The following is an 11,994-nucleotide window of genomic DNA, read 5'->3' on the forward strand; positions in this document are numbered from 1 at the left end:
TTTCGGCTTTGAATTGCACATTAACCTTTCCTCAGAGTTCCTGTTAGGCAAACAGCGACGGCTCTCTACTGCGATCACTATTATGAAAGGTGGAGGGTGAACTCCTGTCAGGTACGTTTGATCATGGTTAATGGCGTCATGTTCTGCTTTAGCACACAATCTGAGATACATGTTATTTAAGTCTTTGAACTTTTTTTCAATATTGTGACAATAAAAACCACTCACACCATTAAACAATATACAACACACACACGTTGGTGCAGCTATCATTATGAGGGCTCTCCATAGACGTAATGATTTTTATTCTGTACGAACTATAGATTCTATCTCCTAACACTACCCCCCTAAACCTCACAAAACACTTTCAGCATTTTTACATTTACAAAAATACAAAAATAGTTTAGCATGTTTTTTTTAAGTGCTTTGATTTATGGAGACACTAGAAATGTCCTCATAAACCACATATATAGCATAATACCCTTGTAATTACCAGTTTGTAACTTAAATTATGTCCTCAAACCAATCAAACCGCCCACGCACGCGCAGACACACACACACACACACACACACACACAGTGTACATTGTCATGTCCCCATCATACTGTTTATGCCATCATATAATGGATAACATTTTCAGCTCACAATTTTTGGTACATCAGCCCAAATATATGTATTAACAATTAATTTAGTAAATTCTGGAAAGTTCATCCAGGCATCACTGAATGAAAATCCAGGACCCTCAAGTACATTTTCCAGCACCAAATTCTCATTTTAAAGGGCAAAAACAAGTTTCAAATAAGTGAGAGAACTCTGCGCTGTCAAACTGTTCTGCTTTCAACGTTTATTATGAGTGAAGTTACGGCATTTATACGGCTACTTGTCAGAGGAAGAAAAAAAATCTGAATTCTGTTATAGTTTAACCAGACCTTTGACAATTGTATAAAAGATGTAACTGACAAGGAAAGAAAGAAAGTGTATATTTTATTGTACAAATTCTACATTCGATCCATTAATATTAGGTCATGAAATTACATACAGTATTATACAGTAAAGTTTGTCAGGACACATTTTAATGTTGGCTTGACAGCCTTGTCTGAAAGTTTAACACTAATTCCAAAAAAAATAAATAAATAATAATAATAATCATGAATAGATAGAAAGAATAGTCTTAGTTCAACTTTCCATTAAAGTAATCCTGCGTTCACGTCATGGCACAATTACTGTAATTACAAAATGGCAACTCTGAGGTTCTAGTCAGAGCTATTGACGTCCTGGGACATCAGACGTTTTTTGTTTCTATGACTGCACTCATAATGTAGTTAAGAAATCTCAAAATGAGCTTCAAGTTGACTCCCTCATTTAAGATAACTCTCTAAACAATGGCCACTCTAGCTCTTTGTTTCCATCCTGTTAATGTTCTTGATATTGCGTAAACAATCAAGTTATAACTAATTGAGCTTGACCAAAGCATATAACACATACCATTTTAAAGAAATGAATTAAAGACTTAAATGATATCACAGACATATTCATTTTCTGAAAATTACAGAGCTCAAAATAAGGTACTGCATAAGAGGAATGACCCAAACAGTCTGAAAATTGTGATTAAAATGTGCAAACCACAAATCCATTCATGTCCAGGGTGTGTTTCATGTAATTTGGATGTTTTTCTCTTCCTAAACAGAGTGCAAGCATGACGCTGGCAGAGATGAACAGAGGTTTTGGCAGATGTTCCCTTTCAACGACATCTTCTAGCGACCTGACTGAGTTTCCCTTTTATTTAAATACCTGTTATTATTCTAAATGGATCCCTCCATAGAGACGCAGAGTAATAATCTTCTAAATAAATTCTGACATAAGGATACAGTATAACGAAGATATTTTTGTTCTTCTTTGTAAAAAAAAAAAAATAAAACTTTCAACTTTCTAAACGTTTGCTTTCTTTCGGACCTCAAACAAAAAAAAATGAGATGCATCACTTGTGATTTGAATATAAATATGACACCTGGTATGAAAATAATTCATGTCTAGTATTAAAGAGTTAATCTAAACAGGTATGCCTGTGTAATGAGACAAACATCCTCCCACTGCATGTAAATGATGTTTGAGTATTTCATCCACACCACACACATGCACACATTTCCTAGGGAATGCACTGACAGCAACAAGACGCTAAACAGAATTCACTGCCTAAATTAAGACTAACATTAATGCAGAATCCACATGTCTTAATTCAGCAATGACTGGAAGGCATGGCGACGTGTATAAATGTGTCAAAAGTAAGAATCTGGGTTGTTACAAATTCAGTGCTTGCCTTCCTGGAGGGAGTTTTCCAGGAGGTACAATCAGCCGTGTGCTTTCTTTATCCAGACTTTATCTTTTGAATTCAATTTTTTCTTCTTCTCAATAAGCGTGACAGATGATGATGATTAAGCACGCTGTAGTCTGCAATATCCCTCCGTTACCATAGATACCATTTTGAGAGATAATGAGCAAATATTTCCCGTAATTAAATGTTCAGAACATCAGCATAATAACAATAATTTGAGTGCTAAAAATGCAAACCACTGATGGAATCAGTGTGGTAAAATGTTGAGAAAACAAACTTCTACGTTTGTCTGAGTCCACATGCAGCCACACACACAGTTCCAGTCTTTAGTGTGTCGTCTTCATAGGAGGTTTTCCAAATCTGGCATCCAGTCCAAGGCCTGAAGGACAAAGCAGAGTCATGGATGGGCTTATTATAAACATCCACTCTCTATGGCCTTACAGCTCTGTGCTCATTATTAGTACTGCTCAACATAGAACAACTTTAACAAGCTCAGATGGAAGTTGGAGAGAGATGTAAAAAGACAAATGAAAGGAGGTAACTATAGGGCTGTCAATAATATTTCAAAAACTAATTGTAGATAAAATATTAAAACATTCAGTTGCTTTCCCAAGAGAGAAAATGAAGTAATTATTGTGCTATTTGTGTAAATTACACTCACAGCAGAATACAATAAGTGTAATAATTCACTCACCAAGGAAGACGAGGACAGTGCCAAACCACTGCATAGTGCTGATGACATTCCCAAACAGTAGAACTGAACCCAAGATAGTGAAGAACTTCCGTGTCGTTGTGATGATAGAACAGGTGAGCGGTCCAAAATACACCACTGTCATGAAGATGAAAGTCTAGGAGAAGGAAAGGGAGCAAAGGACACTTATTACGGCAAAACATGGTTGTGTGACCTCATGTGTACATATGCACAACCTGGATTACTAATACAGTATTAATGTGATTAATTGTATACATGAATGATTTAGTGTATCCACTGTACACACACATAATAAACCTACCTGTCCAAGAGCGCTAGTCAGTACGAACAGGAGGATATTATAGATGATGACAGGATAGCGATCAGCAAATGCCAAAAACTCCCACACCTCACCTGTCCACAGCACAACTATGAAGAGAGACAGAATGAGAGTGAGAATAAACCTTCAAGCTAAAGGTTAAAAGTAGTGATTAGACTGATATATATCGGCCAGGTCAATTCATTTGCCATTATATTGCCAATTTGCCGTTATCATCTGTGAGCAGATGCAGATTTCAGTAAATATTGTGTAAAATAATTGTTCGTTTCACATCTGATTTGCTGTTGTTAAATCTGATTTTGTATATCAGCATTTACATCGGCCACTGAAAAACTCACATCGGACGAACACTGTTTATAAGAAGGGTTTAAAATGAACTTAGTCACACTGGCCGATCATGAGTGAATTGAAAATGTAACGTCTGTGTGACTGTATTTTGCATTACTTTTATTAAAAATATATCTTTGTGCAGGTCATTGTTTCATTCACAGCATCATAAACAAGATGAGCCAGTGTCTATTTCTTAGTAAATCTAAACCCGCTACAAAAACGTGAACTAGATCCATCGTGATTTTGTCTCTCATACATTTGCTTTGTTGGCTTAAAGAGAAAGTTCACCTAAAAATGTAAATTCTCTCATCATTTACTCACCCTCATGCCATCCCAGATGTTTATGACTTTCTGTCTTCTGAAGAACACAAATTAAGATTTTCAGAAGAATATTTCAGCTCTGTTGGTCCATACAATACAAGTGAATGGTGACCAGAACTATGAAGCTTCAAATAGCACATAAGGCAGTATAAAAGCAATCCAAATTACTCCAGTGTTTAAATCCTTGTCTTCTGAAGAAATATGAGATGTGTGGGTCAATATTGAAGTTTTTTTTTTACAATAAATCTCCACTTTCGCATTCCTCTTTTGTTTTTGGTGATTAGTATTCTTCGAGCATATCACCACAAACTGGGCCGGGAGAAGAATTTAAAAAAAGGACTTAAGTATTAAACTGTTACTCAATCACACCTGTCATATACTATAGTCATATGGATTACTTTATTGCTGCCTTTATATTCTTTTTGGAGCTTCAAAATTTTGGCCACAATTCAGTTGCATTGTATGAACCTACAGAGCTGAAATATTCCTCAAAAAACCTTTATTTGTGTTCAGCAGAAGAAAGAAAGTCCTACACCTTTGGGATGACATGAGGGTAAGTAAATAAACTGTGACAGAACTTTCATTATTTGGTGAACTATCCCTTTAAAATTAGGAAGAATAGTAGATGAACTGTTGCAACAGACAGAACTTTACTTTAGTAGATGGACTGTATGGCTATGAGCATCAGATTATTATTCTTACAATTAGATAAACAATACCATGTGCTATGCCGCAGTTACTAATAAAGTAACCGGCATGTACTTGTCGAAGCCAGTGGATTTGCATTAGGATTCATTTTGGGCCCCGAACCAACTTCCTAAACCAAAACTTTATTATTTCTGAACAAATGCTGCTGGAAAGCAACTCTGGTTTTGTAATGAGAGGTTTGGAAGGCAAGAAGTTTGCTGCATGGGTGATGAGATTAAAGATTAAAAGTGAGGAACAGATGCCTGTCAGAGCCGAAGCAGACAGACTGAACAGCTGCAGGAAATCAGCAGGACTTCCGTCAACCCTGCCATCAGAACGACGCTTAAACAAACCATAGAGCAACAGCTCCCCCTACTGGAGGACAATATGTACTGAAATGTACTTGAAGGACAAAACACTTGGGGAAACAAGGGGTAAATAAGGCATTCAGAAGAACCCTGATTTTAAACATACAGCCATAGTAGCCTAGCCAAATTAAGTGATAAATATTGATATTCACTTAGTTGCTTCAACAAATACCATCTATATTTGATTTCACCCAGACACTGGTAAATAACACTTAAATATTATTCTGTTCTCTTCTGTCTACACTGCTTTACTCAATTGACAAATGTATTTTATACCACTGTCCTTTTCTCTTTAATAACCAGCAACCATAAGATACATTCACTACCAAAGTGAAGGAAATACAGTACATTACTGTTGAAGAAGTTGTAGGTTTAGTTGATCAAGATGTTTGTTTCTCAAATTGACAAATGTACACTAAACAGTTTTCAGGCACACTATCTATGGGCTTTTGGTCAACACCAGTGGGCCGCAGGGAATCAAATTTGTATTAAACCCTCTTTAATAACTCACCAATTCCTAGGACCAGTGTGGACCACAGGTTGACATTCAGCATCATGTGATTGGCTCCCGTCTGGTACCGTGCCCTCATGTGATCTTGAGCTACACCTGTCAGCCCATCCAGAGTCAATGAGACCAGCTGCAATCAGACCTCACAAATCAGGTCGTCTTTACACAGAGGACCACAAATAGTACGCTACGTCAATTTTAAAAGATGGAACAGATTGAAACTAAGACCAACCAGCAGCATCTCCCCAAAGCCATATGTGTGTTCATCTGATGTGGTGGAGCCTTTGTTAGGTTTGTAGAGAAAGAGGGCAACCCCAGTGACGATCAGAAACACACACAGATATTTCGCCATGGGATATTTCTTCCTCAGGATTGTGACACCAAGAATCATTACTGTGGAAGCAAAGGGATAAAAGCATAATGGAAAAACAACCATCAATGTTCTGAAGTAACGGTTATGTGCTTGAAAATATGCAAACATGGCACAACTGGCAAATAAACAATAGATAGCCATATGACGAACAATTATAAGCCAACAAATATGGTCATATGGGAATATACACTCCGCATTAGTCATTAAACGTGCGCTACAGTGGCCTCTAAAAAGTATCCAGACTCTTAAAGGGATAGTTCACCCAAAAATAAAAATTCATAATTTACTCACCCCCATGCCATCCCAGATGTTTATGACTTTCTTTCTTCTGCAGAACACAATTATGATTTTTAGAAGAATATTTCAGCTCTGTAGGACAGTGCAAGTGAATGGTGACTAGAACTATGCAGCTCCAAAAAAAAAAAAAACTCAATCCATAAGACTCCACTGGTTTAATCCATGACTTCAGGAGCGATCCAATTGTTTTTGGGTGGGAACAGACCAAAAGAAAACTTCCTTTTCACTATAATTCTTGATATCTGCAGTCTCCTTTGCGATTATGATTTTAAGGTCAATTTCACGTCCTAGCGCCATCTAGCACTCTGCGCATGTGTCACGCACTAGGAAGCGTAATCGAGCTTGAAATCATGATGGTGCCTAGAGACTGCACTGGCAAGATGTACAGTAAAAAAGGAGTTATTTTTTGGGTTTGTTCTCACCCAGATCGCTTCAGAAGACAGAATAAAACAATGGAATCTTATGGATTACTTCTATATTGCCTTTATGTGCTTTTTAGAGCTTCACGTTTCTGGCTGCCATTCACTTGCATTGTGAGGACCTACACAGCTGAGATAGTCTTCTAAAAAATCTTCATTTGAGTTCAGCAGAAGAAAGAAAGTCATGGGATGGCATGAGGTTGAGTAAATGATGAAAACATTTTCATTTTGGGGTGAACTATGCCTTTAAACTTAAATATTTATGAAATGATACAAATGATGCTGGTCCTTTTCAGTTCTGAAACAATTTTATTTCCATTACTTTGAACCAACTACTTGCAATGTCATTTTAGTGGATGTATGATGTCAGTTCCCCTCAAATGTACTAGCATATATATTGTTTTATAACAACATATTTGTGAAATGCTTTGCTTGAGCTATATTTCTTTCAATGAATGCCACTTGGTTTGATATCTTGCTGTGTAATGCAATGATATTCACACATTTTAAAGTGCGACTTAAGTGTCTAAATACTTTTAGGGGCCACTATACAGACTTTTATATGTACAAGTGCAACCAAAAGGGCAACTATACAGGGGCTAATAATGTACTAATAAACCAGCATAGCATGCTCTACATTCTTGAAACATGAGACCAATGTTTGTATGATTAAAAGAAATAAGGAATAAATTATTTTTACCTGGAATCGGTTTACAGGATTTTCCCAACACCTAGAAAGAACCATTATACTCATATTAAAACTCACATTGACACATGGGAAAATAGTGTCTCTCATTTATTTTCATAAGACATGGAAAGAGCGAGTAACAGAGGGATATGTGAGTAAGGAGAGGTGCAGACCTGTGTTGGGTAGTTGACATACTGCAGGGATGAATTACTGGAGACCATGGCACCCAGGTAAGACAAAGAACACATGCCATAAATCCAGCTTTTAGTGCGGTCCAGCTTTGAGCCCTCAAAAAACTGAATTACTACAAATACAACAAATAATGAGAAATTACTTGTGGGAACTGTTGTGAGTCTGATTTAAACTTGTGCAGCCTGTATGAGCACCACGCCATGATGACACAATGTGCTGTACGTAGCATATGCACTAACAACTATGCCACAGCACCAACTCCTAATAAGAAAGAGGTGCAATGTGATTCCATTCATTTCTTATGTACCTATAACTTTAAAAACACAAAGCAATTCAACACAAAAGTTTGACTCACAGATTCTGGCAAAAGCAGCATTGATGATGCACTGGATGAAGACCAGTGTGGTGGCGTAACGAAACTTCTCCTTCTTCCCTGTGTGACTGTAGTCCCCTCGCGTGCTGAATGAAGCAGAAGACAGATGCATTGATGTACCAGCTGGCAGAAGCAAGGGAACTTAATAATCACTTGTGGAAATATATAGCCAACAGTGGCTAGTGGATAAACAGTTGTTTACAACAGCTCTTAATTTTAGCTCTAGCTGAAGAGATTTACTAAGGACGTTCACAAAGAAAGAAAAAACTAACAAAAAACAACTAAAACACTTATTCACAAACTACACACAAACTATCATCACAGATAATTCAAATCAGTTTGTAGGGTAAATTATAAGAAAATGTAATTTGGGTATGGTGGCATTGGGTTGGCTTACAAGTCTTTAGAAGGCGGGGTTTAAGGGGCATCTGGCACCGTCCCTTATTTGGGAAGATTTTTATTTGTTTTTTATGTTTATTGGACTATATTACCTTCAAATCCTCCTTTAATCCAGATAAACCTTATAAGTCTCTAGATTCTAAATATGCCCTATTTTTTGCAATTTGAATGATGTAATTACAGTAATGCATTAATTAGTGCCATAATGAATCTCCTAATGGAAACAAGAGCATTTATTATGAAATTGTGATGCACAGATGTACAATCATGCAATCATCGGGCTTGCTTTGTATCACAAGAGGTTCATAACATAACATCCATCAAGAGATTTTGTCCAAAAGAACTGAGAATATAAAGAAAGATCAACAGATTCTTCATGGTTGATGCATCATGTTTGCGAAGAATTTTCTAATTTTCTTTCTTTGCTGTGTTTACTTTGTATAATGTTTGTATATGTTTGTAACCTTTTGAACAAGGGTTTTGTAGTTTCTGAACAGGGACAGCCCACCTCAAAACAATTTGTCCAATGATGGTAAATGCATCTTTCAGAAAATGAGCAACAGGGCAGTTTGAAACACTCTTTATTGTGTTGTCACAACAATCGCAATTTTGCCTTTCTGAAAACATTCAGCCAATGAAAAGTCGTTTTATTGACTAATTGGCCAATACTGGCAAATTGTTATTGCTGGGGGAAATAGCCGCAAGACTGTCACTATACATTATTATAGAGCCAAATATTTGATTTCTGTCAGATTCAGTTAGGTAAAACCATCTTAAACTATTGTAATACATTTTTCTTTTATTGTTTTATCATTTTCTTCATTTATTTTTATGTGCAAAAGTTCTCCAGATGATACTTTTGATAAGGATTGGACTAGCCAGCAACATTCACCAAGTAGAGCTTGGAGGTCACCAAGAGGCCTTTTTTGGTACGGTGTCTAAACAAAATGTCACTGCAACCTACTATTTTGTTAAATAAAGCTCAAATTTAAATCCTAACTTGACTAGGCTTATGGCTTTGAATTTCTGCCATTTTTAGGATGACCAGGCACAGCTTATATATTTTTTTGTTTCATTAAAGAACAAGTTTGGTGCAAGTTTAGTGCAGTACATTTTCATTCCAATAAATTTAAGCTTCCATAACTTTTTAATAATTAAATCAATTATTACTTCTGCAATAAACCCCTAAGTATCTTCTATCAAACAAGACCAAGATTATGCCTGTAGTCCAAAGCATTCATGAATTACAGCCCTTTAAGTTTTAATCAACAAGTAGAGCTTGGATGACATCCAGTGGCCATGTTGGGTACTGCGCCTACACAAAACATTATAGCAAACTCATTTTTTGGCATATCAAGCTAAAATTGTATACACAACTTTGTAAGACTTATGGCTTTTACTTCATAGCATTTTTAGGGTCACCAGAGAAAGGTTTAATAATATTTTTAATAAAGAAAAAAAAAGTTTGGAGCAGTACATTTTAAATAAAATAAACTTAAACTTCTATAACTTTATATATGATTTAATTATATCAAGTATGACTTCAACAATAAACCACTAAGTGTCTTATTTCAAACAAGACCAAGATTTGGTCTGTAGTCCAAAGCATTCATGAATTACAACCATTTAAATCTGTGTATGTCTTTTTATGGTAAATGCTCAAAAAGGGGGGTGCCAGTTAAAGTGGCTCCGCATCAAATATCATACACCACTTCATACAGAAACAGGAATGAGAAATACTTACAGTTCCTCTCTCTACTCATGAAATCACAAGGGCAAGTTGTTTAGAGCATTTCTTTTCATTTTTTGTGTATGTGTTTTAAAGGGACGGTTCAAACAAAAAAAAATATATATTATTTACTCGCCCTCATCACCCTTAAGTTCTTTTTGACTATAAAGCTCCACTTTCACCTTCATATTAATTTTTTTATTTGTATTATTATTATTATTATTATTCATGCATATCACCACCTACTGGGTAGGAAGGAGAATTCATAGAAAAAAGGACTTAAATACTGATCTGTATCTCACTCACATCTATCATACCACTTCAGAATATATGGATTAAACCACTGGAGTCATATGTATTACTTTTATACTACCTTTATGTGCTTTGTAGAGCTTCAAAGTTCTGACCACATTCACTTGCATTGTATGGACCTACAGAGCTGAGATATTGTTTTGCAAATACACATCTGAGATGGCATGAGAATTTTCATTATGGGGTGAACTAAACCTTTAACCTTTTTTTTGTAACGTTATTTATGTGCTTTATTTTTAATCACTTAATCAATGTATGTTATATTGGGCTTGCTCTTTACTGTATATCCCAGGTCGTCTCTACTTCAAAATAAAAGCATTAACAAAGTAGCAACAAGCAGTTTTATCTTGTATGTAATGTAAAGCAAATGCAGTACAGAAATTTATGAGACGCTCATCTCTTCGTCATTTCAAAACTCAAGGTTGGCGTTTTTCTAGAAAGCCACTCAGGCTCTTCCCAGTTTCAAAAGGCAATGCTGTCCCACTCACATTGTCTCCTGTAGTATTCCATAGTAAAAGTAACACACGAACACCCCGATGAAGCAGATGATGAATCGGACCCGTTCGTTCTGCCAGAGAGATGGTTTGCTCGTTGTCTTCCCAGCGGCCATGCTGTCGTCCAGTAGTCTCGGTATGGACACGGACACCGCTCCGCTCCCCTTATCCCGCGGTGCTGCGTCCCGATCCACTCTACCGGCAATCAGAAATGATGATGCAACTCTAGACACCCCTCTTCTCTCTCTGCTGATGATGATGAAGCTCTCCTTCCTCTAATAAAAAACTAGTCTGAAAGCAACTTACAATAATGAAGATATTACACTATCACTTTGCTGACTTGTTCACTTAATGTTTTATTTACAGATCAGTAAACTGTCCTGTGGACGAACGTCAGCATCTTCAAACAATGATGCGCGGAGCGAATGCCAGAATGATTGCGGCTTTTTGTTGTTGTTGACATTTACAGATTACAAATTAGAAATGCTGGGACAGTCTTCAAAACACGTTTTCATAGTCGCGTCAGAGACAATGTTGCAGAAGGACCCGATGAAAATCAGGGAGGCTGTTGATACGCATGTAAATTGAGATATGTTGACAAAGACAGAATTTAAAGATATTTAAAGACAGAGTGTCCTATCATTATTTGTCAACCGCCTTTCGGTCAGCTAAACGGTCGTTTTATTTTCTGTTATATGCTTGGATGATGAAATACACTCAATGTCGATATTGACAGCTCTTACTAGTGTGCATTTATGTTCTTAATAAATTAATTAATGCAACCTTTCTACCGTTACTGAGAAGTAATACAAGTCGCCGTACTCGCATAGTTTTTCTGTTCAACATTTTATTTTATTTTTTTAACTATTGTGAGTAGACTGTTTCTCAATGTTCAGTCAGGCATTAGACACGGGCTCTTGTAAACAAATGTAAGGGGCCTTTCTTGAAACTCTGCGCATAGGATTTTACGTCGCGGTATGTGGATTGTTTTAATTGGTCCAAATAAGCAAAAGCTGACGACATGCAGCCAATGACAGTGCGGGTGTCGTTAACAGGGGCGGGGCATATAATTCCTTGGCAAACAGCGTGTGCTTGATAATCTGCTTACAAATAACGGGGTACAATGTAATGAAAGCTTAAAATA

General features: G+C 36.6%; 1 protein-coding gene across 1 annotated transcript; it reads right to left on the minus strand.

Annotated features, from left to right (window-relative positions):
• Positions 1 to 964: 964 nt before the first annotated feature.
• LOC127647956 (solute carrier family 35 member B1-like) lies at positions 965 to 11,384 on the minus strand. The gene is made up of 9 exons (XM_052132489.1): positions 10,845 to 11,384; positions 7,899 to 8,002; positions 7,525 to 7,655; positions 7,364 to 7,394; positions 5,807 to 5,967; positions 5,578 to 5,704; positions 3,343 to 3,449; positions 3,024 to 3,177; positions 965 to 2,708 (listed from the first exon to the last, which is right to left on the minus strand). Exons 1-9 carry the CDS (start codon positions 10,964 to 10,966, stop codon positions 2,656 to 2,658), a joined length of 990 nt encoding a protein of 329 aa, XP_051988449.1. The 5' UTR covers positions 10,967 to 11,384; the 3' UTR covers positions 965 to 2,655.
• Positions 11,385 to 11,994: the final 610 nt, after the last annotated feature.

This window comes from Xyrauchen texanus, chromosome 8, assembly GCF_025860055.1.
Source record: "Xyrauchen texanus isolate HMW12.3.18 chromosome 8, RBS_HiC_50CHRs, whole genome shotgun sequence".
NCBI lineage: Eukaryota > Metazoa > Chordata > Actinopteri > Cypriniformes > Catostomidae > Xyrauchen > Xyrauchen texanus.